Source organism: Hylaeus volcanicus, chromosome 2 (assembly GCF_026283585.1).
Source record: "Hylaeus volcanicus isolate JK05 chromosome 2, UHH_iyHylVolc1.0_haploid, whole genome shotgun sequence".
In the NCBI taxonomy this organism is placed as follows: Eukaryota; Metazoa; Arthropoda; class Insecta; order Hymenoptera; family Colletidae; genus Hylaeus; species Hylaeus volcanicus.
The window spans coordinates 29,727,208-29,740,609 of record NC_071977.1 but is presented as its reverse complement, the minus strand read 5'-3'; the positions used below and the strand labels follow the sequence as shown (position 1 = coordinate 29,740,609).

The following is a 13,402-nucleotide window of genomic DNA, read 5'->3' as shown; positions in this document are numbered from 1 at the left end:
AATGTGAACCACCGGTGGTACACGCCGCTGCGAACATATTAATGTGAACCACCGGTGGTACACGCCGCCCGATGGAACATATTAATGTGAACCACCGGTGGTACACGCCGCTGCGAACATATTAAATGTAGAAATCTACAGGGGAACAGAGAAAGCGTCGCAACAGAAAAATGCGAACCGTTCCATCTTATTTCTTTCGTAACAGCAATTGTCAGAGTTTATTTAGTTTATGCAGTTCGTGGTACATGAGCCGAGTTAAAGATATAATCGGGAGACAACGTCAAATTCACCAACCGACCGAGAGCCAACTCGAGACGCGCACGCATCGGAGAAAGTTTCGTTCGGGTCCTATTCGCTGTCACCTGCGGTGAAAATTATGTTCTCAGTCGGGTCGATTACCAACGTCTTGTTGTCAAGCAGAGTGCGCAATTCGGCACGCGAGATCTCTAAGTATCTTCGCAGACTATTTTCTTCGTGCTATAGGACCTCGGGTCGACCTCGTGACATTCTACGAGAATATCCAACGAATTGGCACGACCACCACGCGGTTACGTTTACGTTTGGCACAATCGCGCGTCTCCTTTTCCTTCGTTACCCTTTTCTCACCCGATATGCGAGATGTACCCTTCCCCGGGTAGTTTGTCCGTTTACATCGACGCGATGCATCGACAACGGGATATCATCTTTGTTTTGGGACCACAGTGGTGCCATGCGAAAACTATCAATCAGTTCTTCCGGCGCCAAGTGAAAAAATCCCGATTTGATGTGCGGACGGAATAGTGTTAATATGATTTCGAACTCTGTACTCAAAGCTGCGATCATCGTTGCAATCGTAAACAACTTTATTTCACGCAACTTTCGCCGGTAGTTTGTCCATTTACACCGATGGGATGCGTCGACAACGGGATATCACTCTTTGTTTTCATTTTAACGTTATGCGGTCCAGTGGGACCACAGTGGTGCCACGCATAGTGTTAATATGATTTCCAACTCTATACTCAAGCTGCAAACATCATTGCAATCGTAAACAACTTTATTTCGCGCAACTTGTTGCTATTTCAAACGACCTTTGAGTAGCTGATAATTGCTTCGAGGACAATTTTCATTCGACAAGGAAAAGGAAAGATAAATAAACGGTGGAGGGCATTCCGAAGTGGATGCATCGCAATGCGACGCGAGGTTACGCGGAAGAGCAACGTTCTCGCCGTGATCTGCACAGGATGTGATAAAAAAAGGAGCGCTTCCTCTCCGCCGAGATTGTAGAATCGCGTTGATTTCAAACAGCGTCGTTCGGACGGTATTTCGTAACAGCTATTAAGTACTAAAATTTTCTATCGAAATGCATACAGTGGGTGTAGAAAGCATTCGTACACCGATCAATTTCCAAAAAAAAAAACTATGTAAAATTGTAATTTCTTAACTTATTTTTGATAAGCAATGACGTTCTACATATTCTCGGAAATCTGTAGAATAGATACAGTACGAATGCATTAGGTATTTTGTATAAGCGAGAAATTAACAAGAAAAAAACAATTAATCGATAGAAATGTTGAAGCAGTATGTATTCGGACAACTGTTTAAAAGTGCTTTACTGGAAATATGATGTTTTCTAATTCGCACGGAGCAATAAACTAATGCGTTCACGTTACAAACTCTACTCTAAATGGTTCGTCATCAGAATCGTACAAATACTTATTGCTTCTATACTTTTACCCACTTTTCGCATTTTTGTTTTGTTAATTTCGCAAATTATATCAACTAGTAAATGTTGTTTGGACTATATCTATCTCAGAGACTTCCGTGAATATGTAAAATATCATTGATTACAAAAAAAGAAGTTAAGAAACGTACAATTTCACAGAAAAGTTTTTTGGGAAATCGGTCGGTGTACGAATACATTCTACACCCACTGTAATTCCGCAGCGTTGTCAGCGATATTACTGAAATCGCGCACGTCGATGAAGGGACGCGGTAAAAGCGTTGATCCCGATTTGCTCGAAAGGAGCAAATCGACTTTTTCTACGTGCAAGGGGTCAGTGTATGGACGATTAATAAAAGTTCCTCCGGGGTCGGTGTATAAAAATAAAGATCACCCTTGCGCCACAGGGAATAAATAGCGCGCGTATGCCGTTTAAGTGGATTAAATCGCGCATACTGAATTTTTGCTCGATTCGATCCAATCGTTCACAGTAAGGGCCTTTAAAGAACTAGTCAGTTTATCCGACCACGGTAGAAATAGGTACCAGTGAAACGTCGGTAGGTTTAGCGTTAATAAAAAGTCAAGATTAAGGTTCGTTAAACTCGAACCGTGGAAAAATGTCTGCGAGGCGTACTCATTATCCAGAGGTTCTCGTGGAAATTACACAGTGCCCGACGCGAACTGAAATTATACGGAATTATACGTAATTCTGAGTTTTTTAAATGCCTCCGACGTTTTATTCTCTATTTCCATCGCATTCAACGCGACTGAATTATCGTCCTCGGACGACGTCTCAGGTTTGCACGACATTCTTCTACGCGCCTAACGATACATCCTCTTCGTTCGGATACGCGCGGTATGCTCTTCGATGTTACTCAAGGTCAGGATAGAAGAGGGGGGGCGTGGGGGTGATCGATTTTTTCCCATACGGAGAATTCGCGTTTTCGCGTCTCGTGCGGTGAAGCGAAATGAAGCCGAGCCAAGTAAAGCCAGACAGGACGCAGGAGTCGCGCCATTTTCTCACGCATCGACGATGAATGCGCGTGGCTCAGGCCGGATGCGACCGAGAACCGGACAAAAGGAACGCGGTGGCATAACAGACAATACCAATGTCCCACAGACGACCAACTTATTGTGGGTACGGTATCGTGCCGGTAACCCGTTAACGAGGTCCGTCGAAGATAACGAAAGACCACTTCCGGTCTCTCTGATCCTTTCTCGTTTCGGCTGCCAGAAATTTAACGTCGTCGGGAACGAACCGAATAACTCCGCACGCTTCTATTTACCGTTAACAGGACCAGTGACATACCGTGTTCCTTCCTTTACACTTTACTATACAACGCGAAACGTTTTCCTGGTTGTATCGAATGTAAAACAGTATTTATATCAGTGGTGGGTATAGCACAGACGGAAATTTCGTTTTCCTTGCCAGCGAACCGTCGCGTCGATCGAGAAACCTGAATGAGAAATAGACCGGCGTATAACGCGCTTAACGCGACTGTTATACATAACACCGGGATAACGTCTTTCCTCTGCCTGCCCCGCACCCTCCTCATTCCTCTTCACGATGTCATCGCCGATGCTTTTCCTCCTCGAGAAGGGTGCATCGTGTACGCGCCTCGTTATTTTTTTTATATTTCATAGATGGAAGCTAATCTCATCGTCGAATAACAAAATGTCGAATAGAAAACAACGAGCGTCCGTTTCCACGATTATTTTATCGGACGTACGCCCGGTCTTCGACAAATATTTCACGATCGCGTGTTCGCGTCGTTTCCAATTCCGACGTCGACAAAAATCGCCAAGAGGGTATTACACGAATGGGCGCGGTCATCGATTTTCTCCGTGCTACCGTGTCATCCTCGTGGAAAGTCTTGGATAAAGTTCCTCGTTCGTTTCCCGTGCCGCGGGAAATTGGGTGAAATACCTTCGATAAAAGAGAAAACGATCGTACGACAAGAAGAACGATGCTTCTCGTTCTGCTGCGTTGCGTTTGCGCTTACACGTGTTCCTTTTCGGAATATTCCGACCGTTTCGTGCGAGGATCGAGAGTTTTCCTGAACCTAGTTGAAAGCACGATCGTAACAGGACGATATTCGAAAGTACGTCGGTTCGATAAAGTTGAACCCATTGGTACGCAGACATCCCGTGTTAGAAGAGATTTAAGAAATAAAACGAACGCTAGGTGTTTCTGTTGAATTAATTGGATCTAAACAGCGTATTTGGCCCGAGCTACTCGGTTCCTTCGAGCTGCTCGTTTCTTCCGAGTACGCGACTCGGATCGAAAACTGGGTCTCAAGCTCGACTCGGCTCGCGAGCAACTCGAAACATCCGAGTTTTCTGCAGGCCTATTCCGAACGTCTCGACGCCTGACACTCGTCTTGTTTATATCGAACACGATCGATTCCCGTCTGGAATTCGATTTCGCGCTGCACGGTTCTGAACGTATCGGGAATACGACGTACGAATCCATCCTCGAGAGCGAGGGTAGCCGTTGTCATGCGATTGTCCGACACCTGTCTTCCTTTTTCAGCAACTGAAAGATGAGCTGGGCGAAGTGGTGGCCGAGATGGAGGCAATGGAGGGCGGAGGACTCGTGGCCGACGAGACAAAGCCATCCAACAAGGCCAAGCAAACGTCGATCGGTCGGAAAAAGTTCAATATGGACCCGAAGAAAGGTATCGAGTACCTGATCGAACACAACCTCCTCGCCCCGACCCCGGAGGACGTCGCCCAGTTCCTCTATAAGGGCGAAGGCTTGAACAAAACAGCGATCGGCGACTACCTAGGTGAACGGCACGACTTCAACGAGAGGGTGCTCCGGGCGTTCGTCGAGCTACACGACTTCACGGACCTGATCCTGGTCCAGGCACTCCGGCAGTTCTTGTGGTCGTTCAGGCTGCCGGGCGAAGCGCAGAAGATCGACCGAATGATGGAGTGCTTCGCGCAGAGGTACTGCCAATTGAATCCGAACATATTCACCAACACGGACACCTGTTACGTCCTCAGTTTCGCCATCATCATGTTGAACACCTCTCTGCACAATCCGAGCGTCAAGGATAAGCCCAGCGTCGAACAGTTCATATCTATGAATCGTGGCATCAACAATGGCGGGGATCTGCCTCGCCAACTTCTCGTGGTAAGGATCAATCAATTGTCCTTCGTATAGATCTCATGCTAAGAGTTTACGGTTTGAATATACAGAGTGTCCCAAACATGTTGAAAAGTTGTTCCGAATCACCCCCCTCGAACCACCCCTTTCAAGAAACTCCAACAATTTTGGGACACTCTGTCGCGAAGCCAACAAAAGGACTTGCGCGCTTCCTAATCGAGATAAATTTACTCCCAAAGAAAAACCCCACGGCGTCGAAAGGAATTTTGCTGTGTTTGCTTCGCGCGACGCTCAAATCTTACGAAATTTCTTTAAAAATCGTCTCGGGTAACCGCAGGTAGCGAGAACGTGCGATCGATCGAGAGGCAAGAAGACGCTTGCAAGCACGACAAACAATTGAATAATGTTGTAGCGTGCGATAACGGACGTACGTCATCGCGTGCATAGAACCGACCGAAAGGTGATCTGCTCGTATGGTACGCTCGTATGGTACGCTCGTATGGCTCGTATGATTCGTGATTCGTGACCAGGATATAAAGCAATTGGTTTGGCGCGCTTCGCGAGTCGGTGTCCAGATCGCGATTGTTAGATGAGCATACGGGGCTAACAGGGAAGTACGTTTCATTGATTCCGTAATGACTGATTTAACGCGAAGTGCCGCGGTGCGTCGCGACCAGCGCTAGACGCAGCCAAAATCTATTCGAAATTCCGATACCATCTAGAAAAACGTTCGACGAGGGAGTTGGATTAAACTGTACTTCGGGGCACTATAAAATTATAATAAACTCTTTGGCCGCGGGACGAGTTTCGCTGGAAATTCTAAGAGGCGTAGAGGTGTGAATTTGAAAAAAATATCAACTTATAGGGTATGATAAGACGAACATTTTTTATATTTACAGTTTATTCATAGGACGTCTAGTTTCAAAAATACAAATTAAAAACCTTAAAAACCTTTTTCCTGAGATCTCGTAGTGAGCTGATTCTGTTGCTATCTTCTTAAAGAAAAAAAGAACAACACTCAAACAATCGAATTTAAAAAAAAAAGTACCACCTTGTACTTTTTTATATTTATAATTTATTCATACGACGTTTAATTTCAGAGATAAAAATTGAAAACTTGGATGACCCTTTCCCTGAAATTCAATTTTTCCAACGAACTTCCAACTTCTCAATTTTTATTTTCGAAACTAAGCACGCTATAAATAAACTGTACGTACAAAAAGGGTTCGTCTCACCATCCCCTACGAGATGATATTTAAGAAAAGAATGATTTAACGAATACAAATAGTTCTCCAAGCCCATTTCTCGTGGGCGTATATATACGTCCTTGGCAGTGAAAATTTTTCATCCCTAGAATTCATGAAACTTTTTAAAAAGTTTTAACGTCAGGAATCCAACGGTTTAAAAGTTACGCGTATGTAAAGTTTAGCACTTTTACCGTATTTTGTCAGGCAATTGAAACCCTTCCTGAAAGTGTAGCCCGAACCGACTCTGTTAATTGGAAACATGGCAGTTCTCGAAAATAGGTATAACGATATAAAAGTAGTACATAACGTAGTCCGTCACCGACGAGAATCTGTTTTAGCGAAAGGGTATGGCTACAAGGCAATGATACGAAAGTGCCGGTGGAATACGGTAAAATGACTTAGGCCAATAATGTACAGCTATTTCTCTACAAAAAATTATACGTGTCCGTTGTTTCGTTTTCCAGAGTCTGTACGAAAGTATAAAGACGGAACCGTTCAAGATACCGGAAGACGACGGTAACGACTTGATGCACACGTTCTTCAACCCTGACAAGGAAGGTTGGCTCTGGAAACAAGGTAATCCTACGCACGTGTCGAGGCGAACCTTACAGAGGCGACACATAGGACGAGCCAAATAATAAGCGTCGATAACATAAACAGTCGCCAGCGAAAATGGGAATCAAAGTCACGTACAATAGAGTACTTCGATCCTCGGTGTAAAATTGAAAGTGAATAGATGCGCTGTATAGGATTAAAGGAACGAGTGAGAACAACGTCCTGGAACAGCGTTTCTCGGTGTTTCTCAAACTGTTAGCCTGTGGAGATTTTTCGAACCTCGGATGACTCGAATATTTTCGGCGTTACGTCGAAGCATTCCAAAGATATCCCCGGTGGTTAGTTGTAGGATGTCGCGAGACTGTACATAGGGACTCCCGGCCCTTAAACACGCGCACACGCGTATACACGGGATCAAATTAGCGATAAAATGTACTTTCGATGAAAAAAAAAAAGAAAAAAGATCTATTTGGTACGTTTTAAGAGACCGCAAAAGTCGGTGATTTGGAGGATCGCTGTTTCAGGAAAACACCTTAGCAATGACAAAACAATGATCGTTAAGCTTCTCTGAACCTACTTTTTTCTTATATCGTATCGCTTTGTCCCTCTGCTGCCCTGACGGAGACAGCAGGTAAATAACACGTTTGTAATCGTGCATCGATCCTCAGCTTCAATACTTTCCGTTTACTGTTCCAGGCGGACGTTACAAGAGTTGGAAGAGACGATGGTTCATATTGAACGACAACTGTTTGTATTACTTCGAGTACACCACGGACAAGGAGCCACGAGGCATCATTCCACTGGAAAACATCAAGGTCAGAGAGGTGCAAGACCGGCACAAACCGCACTGCTTCGAGCTGTACGCCGCCGGTTCCGAGTTCATCAAGGCGTGCAAAACGGACAGCGAGGGAAAAGTTGTCGAAGGTATAACGGATCTGCGGAAACTAAACTACGTTCAATCTGTAAACAATCGTTTTGGTCTTATTAACGCTATCGAGAACGATGACTCGGTCCTCGGATCATACGACACCTTAAGCCGGCGACCGACTTGCAACAGAACATTGTAATGTAACGCGAGCATTCGCTTAGTTTGGCGGACTAGCAAGTGACGAACGAACCGTGCTCCACTGGTCTGTCGGTTTTTTGACGAACCTCTTTCGTCGTCTACTTTTCACTGAACCGAGTAGGAAGCATTGAAAGAGAATTCAGCCGAGAGTTCGAAGCGAGCATTCGTGATTCCAAAAAGGACCTTGTAATGTAACGTTGGTGTCGAACCGTAAAATTCGTGCCGAGCAGTTACATTACAGCGTTCTGTTGCAAGTCAGTCGCCGGCTTTACTCCTGTATCGAATGACATGCGAATCGAAAAAAAAAAAGAAACTATAAAATAGTCACGGAACTGTCATCAGTTAACAGTCGCGTCTTCTAAGTCACTTTCTAACAATTAATATCGCGCAGCCGGTAAATAGAACAAAATTTCCGTACCTGTTATTCTCCTGTTATTATTCCAGGTAAGCATACGGTATACAGAATGTCTGCGGCCACGGACGAAGAAAAAGAAGAATGGATCAAATGCGTGGGGTAAGTCGCGTCGCGTTCGATCTGAGAATGTCGTATCAATCGTAATCAATTTCTACGTTGAAAAAGTACAATTTTTCTATGAAATTTGACAGGATCATCCCGAAAATCCTATTAAATGTCGAAGCTAATCGCATCGGCCGCTTTATAACGATCGTCGTTGCACTTACGTAACTTCTTTTTGCGTGTTTAACTTTGATTAATTGTTACAGACAAAGCATATCGCAAAACCCGTTCTACGATATGCTGGCGGCTAGGAAAAAGAAAGCACAAAAGACCAACGTACACTCGAAGAGCTAAACGTCGCCACGTAGACAGCTTCGAAAGAAGCTTGGTGAGACAAAAGACTGTCTATTCACGAACCTACGTCGCTGGTTATGGATCGTGAAGTACAATCAAACGAATAAGCCGCTCGTAGACTCAGCGAAGGATCGGCGCGTCTGCTGAGAATCTCGCAGGAAAGGAAGAACTTGACGGTTACCTATGCGACGGTTCGTCATCGGCGTAGCTTTCGTCGTATACGACACGAAGACGAGTCGGGAAACGAGTCACAAAAACGAAGAGAGAGAAAAACGATGCCATTGGCTTGATAGTCGTTCGGTGTTACATTTTCTATAAAAAAAAAAAACTCGCTGCGCCTTAGTGGTCTAGATAGGTATATTATTTAAAGAAATTCGACGCTAGACTTCGAGTGTTCGAGTTCCCTGAAATGCAAGGCGCTCAACTTATTTTATGCGTTCAAAGCCAGAGAGTAAACGAAAGTATCGGGCGAGCACAAGATCGATAGATACGAGAAACGACGATGACAACCATCGAGTTTTTCTATCGTCGTGTTTCTCCGTCGCTCGTTAAATCCCTAGCAAAGTATAGCGCGTGTATCTTACCGAGAAATACTACCGTACGATCGATATTCCTGCTGTGATTGGAAACGAGAGAACGAATCGGAAAGAGTGAAATCTTTCGTGTTTCCTGGCAGCTTTAGACGATTAACGAAGCTTCGTTCCGAATCACTTCGAGATGCGTGAAATATTTATTTTGCACAGATTATTCGTACGTAAATATCGTTTCACGTGTATTCCATAGAAAACGAGAAATGAAAATTGTAAAAAGAACGAAAGTGTATCGTGGGATAAAAACTCGTGTCTCTGTTGAACTCGCGAGAATTGAATCGGTAAGACACGTGTGTTAATGTGATAGTCGTGTATTTATTTGAAAACAAAAATGAAACTTATACGGATAAGGTAGGTAATATGTTTCCATAATATTCCAGAATTGTTCTGGATTGCACATTATCGTACAGTTTGCGAATATGGTATGTTCAGCCAATTGCGGGACTGTAGATTAAAAAACGACATAGTTTCCTTTTCGTTTAATGTACATATATATAAATATATATATATTGTGTGAAAGTGAGTGCGTGCGTTCGTGTGTGTGTGTGTGCGCGCGCGCGCGTGCACATATTGCAATATATTAATAGTTGTGTTAGAAATGAATAGTAATTTGATGAAATCCAGTTAATTAAGAGTCTGCCTCCTGAACAATATTTACAGTCGCCTGACATACATTTCATCATAAAGCATAATCGAGATCCAGTAAATCTTTCATATGTTAAAAATTGAATGCTGAAAAGATTTATCTATGTTATTCAAAGTAAACGAAGTTACACAGAGATTACTTTTTTTTTTTTACTTTAGTTCTTCCAATAATCTTTACATGAAAGCCATAGAGAATACGATGAAACATTTTTTATCCAATTTCTTGAAACCAATTTTGTAATGTTTTTAATGGACGAAAATAGTCTCTCCATATTTCGATATATATTTATTACTACTAGTCACAATAATATTTGTAAAACTATTTTTACCCGCAGATATTAGAATTTTGTAACTTTTGTCATTGTATTTGCTCCTTGTTTCTTCGTCTATAGTGTAAAGTAACGTACAAGTATGTCTTGGAATTAGAGACTTTTGAACATAGATTCTTTCCAGTTTAACGATTGTCGTGAGTCCTAGCGAGCTTAAACCACACTCGCGTTTGGTGTCGGTATGAAAATGAAAAAATAGAGAGAATAACGATGCGGGTGCCTTTGAGATCTCGTTCAAGTTAATTGTAACAGTAGATCCGTCGTAAACATGAGTACGAGGTAATGAAAATTCAAAGATTTACGTTGTCTTTTTGCTACGTGCAAGGGAATGTTGAACATCGAAAACGCCTTACTACGATACGTTAAATAACAAAACCCAGAAGTAATTCTAGAGTATAAGTTTTTTAACGTTACGCAAAATCTAACTGTGGTAAAAAAACAATGATTTATATCCCATCACAGTCACGAAGAAACGCACTTTCAATTAGATTGATAAATAATTGTTTCGTGGCCATTGACCCGTCCTTGAATTGGTTTTGTACAGAGACTACATTTTCTTTTCTATTTTTTTTTTCTTTTTTTATTTACTACTAACGCGTCGATGGATTAATGCTACAGGCGTATCGATAGTGGTTTATCAAAAACGAATTTAGATATAAAAACTGATCCATACGTGAGGTAGGAGCTGCGTAAAATTAGTTTAGACGAACTACGTTGGTAATTCGTTAACGTCCTTCGTATCGTGTTCACTTTAAAAATTGTTCGTCGATAATACATTTATTTTCGAAACGACGAATTGATTATCTTTGCTATTGCATCGAGTTGCCATTTCTCGGAAGGGAGACCATAATACTACAGCGTCCCGTAAATTTCCAACGAAACGCTGTTCGACCAATTATTATAAACCGATACCACAAATACCATGAAATAATTTGGTGAACAAGGGAATGTATAAAGCTGTCCTTTAAAGAACAATATAGATGATGCTATCAAAATTGTTTAAAAGCAAAATCAAAACTAATCTCGTAGTTTAGCAGAATACATTACAAATGTTGGTTTGTAGTATATTTCTTGTGCATAGAAATTTGGGTAAATCATGGAAATGACATACGCGTAGAACGATATAAACTTCTGTAATCGGTAAGATAATTGATTCGGTATAAGAATTGTGTAAAAAAAATTTTATAGCAAAAAAATGTGTACATTTTGTTGTATATTATTTTCACTCGATAACCGTTATGTATTCGTATTGATCTGTGTACTGTACGTTCAATCTTATATGTATTAATTTAAACATAATAAATATTTCTATTTCGTAAGAAACTTAACGGAGAATATTTCTTTATCGGATTCTTTTACAGGTAAACAAAATTTGCACATCTCCTGCCCTTTGTATAAATGTATATATGTATCTTGAATAAAAAACCGGGCCAATGGTTCATGCGTTGAAATGTAACCAATAGAAACTAGACACAATTCTCACTGATTTTCCCTCTCAAATAGGCGTCACTAACCGTTGCTAACCGTGTCCAAAAACTACATTTATACCTCCTCTTTTTATTCTTGTGTCTATGCTGGTCTATGCCGGTCTATGCTAGAGCATGCTTGAGCATGCTCATTAAGCCAAGCATAGTCACGTGATCGATTCTGTTTGACCGCACTTCCATTTCATTTCTACGTTCACCAATAATTCTCTTCGCATGCAAGTATTTGTTGTTTAAACGTTGAAACGTATCATTATTGAAATAAACAATGAACACGCTACGATATATCGCTCGACGGGACATCCATCACATTCGTCAATTTCATAAATGGTAGGAATATGTAACCTGAGGTACATAACCTCACTTTCGAGTATACCCATGAATCATGTAAAGTGTAAACCATTAAAAGTAACAATGAATTTTAACTTTGCTCAAAGAATTTAATGCTTTACGTAGATTTTATTCGACTAATCATGTATTAGTGTGATACAATTAAACGAATTAAGTTCAAAAATATAAGTATATTTGGTTCTAATTGTTAATAGCAATTTTTATAGTTTCGAAAGTAGGGGAAAGTACAACAAATTAATTTAACCCTGCTTGAGGTATTTGTAACCCAGTTTCAAAATTGTTCCCACCTTTTACTACTATCATTTTAAACAAATACTAATATCTTTACACCATCTTGTTTTTTAGCATTGCTCAACGAACAGAAGCAGCTACAGCTGTCAGTGAACCTTTCGTATCACCTTCTTTTACACCAGAGAAGGAATCAGTAATTAGTTCCAAAGTAGATCAAATAGCAGATCAAATAGTTTCTTTGAATCTCGTAGAGGTAGCGCAACTAAGTGAAGTATTAAAGAAACGATTAAATTTACCAGATGCACCTATAATGCCCATGGGTGGATTTGCTGCTTTATCCAAACCAGAAGTATGTGAAATTTTCTATTTTGGCCATTACAAAATCTGAAATGGATACATATATGTATAATAATTTTGCTCTAGGAAGAAGAAGCTCAACAACAAGTAGTGCAAACTTCATTCACTGTTAAATTAACAGGTTTTGAGAGCAAAAATAAAGTCGCATTGATAAAGGAAATGAAGAATATAATGCCAGACTTCAATCTTGTACAGGTAATGCACATGATTTGTTAGCGTCGTATTCAACTTGTTTCGAAATATTCGATTATCTCGCCATATCGTTCTTCTTATGCATAGGCCAAGAAATTTGTCGAAAGCGCACCAGCAATAGTGAAGACAGATATTTCGAAAGAAGAGGCAGAAAAATTAAAGGAAACTATAGAAAAAGTGGGTGGTGAAGCGGACATTGTATAATTGTTACTTATTAATTTACATAAATTAATTAATTAGAACCCAGGAAATCACTTAAAAACTCTGATAGCATTTTGTAATGATTTGTAGACCGAATGAGATCCGAATAAAAGCACCTTCTTTGTTATACTGCTATTTGAAAATAATTTTTCCAAGTGTTCCAGTTTAACATTTTTCTAACAATCATTTATAGCTCATTAAAAAAGCCGATGTATTACAGCAACAAATCCACGTGACTGCGTGTTAGTATCAGTGGCGCCATCGGTGGAAAAACGCTCAAGTTTGTACCCAAAGCGAGAGAGAACGGAACAGTGTGCGACAAGGATAGACGTATGCGCCGAGCGCGAGTGAGAATGCACCAATGTACGACAAGGATAGTGACAACAATTCGCCATTTTGTCGACACGCTGAACGTTAACATATATTATTATTAATTTAAACTACTTAGTAACAATCCAAATCGTACTGAAAATGGCCTTTGAATGTATACAGGGTGTCCCAAAAATGTTGTAACACCTTGAAAGGGGTGGTT

At 41.2% G+C, this 13,402-nt stretch overlaps 2 protein-coding genes across 7 annotated transcripts in view; both read left to right on the top strand.

Moving 5' to 3' along the window:
- LOC128872342 (cytohesin-1-like) overlaps window positions 1-9,859 on the top strand; it is a 26,337-nt gene extending 16,478 nt beyond the window's left edge. For 3 of the 6 annotated variants that reach the window (XM_054114945.1, XM_054114941.1, XM_054114946.1), the window contains 4 exons: window positions 4,233-4,838; window positions 6,523-6,634; window positions 7,307-7,537; window positions 8,403-9,859. In XM_054114945.1, coding sequence (XP_053970920.1) covers window positions 4,233-4,838; window positions 6,523-6,634; window positions 7,307-7,537; window positions 8,403-8,578 — 1,125 coding nt within the window. In that variant the 3' untranslated portion in view covers window positions 8,579-9,859. Of the gene's footprint in view, window positions 1-4,232; window positions 4,839-6,522; window positions 6,635-7,306; window positions 7,538-8,123; window positions 8,194-8,402 lie in introns of all 6 variants that reach the window. The other 3 variants (XM_054114943.1, XM_054114944.1, XM_054114942.1) reach the window with 3 other exon arrangements.
- A 1,810-nt stretch (window positions 9,860-11,669) lies between these two features.
- Window positions 11,670-12,999, top strand: LOC128884976 (39S ribosomal protein L12, mitochondrial). Its single transcript, XM_054138704.1, has 4 exons — window positions 11,670-11,868; window positions 12,235-12,469; window positions 12,544-12,672; window positions 12,757-12,999. The coding sequence occupies exons 1-4, from the start codon at window positions 11,807-11,809 to the stop codon at window positions 12,871-12,873; spliced, it is 543 nt and encodes a 180-aa protein (XP_053994679.1). The 5' UTR covers window positions 11,670-11,806; the 3' UTR covers window positions 12,874-12,999.
- The last annotated feature ends 403 nt before the right edge of the window (window positions 13,000-13,402 follow it).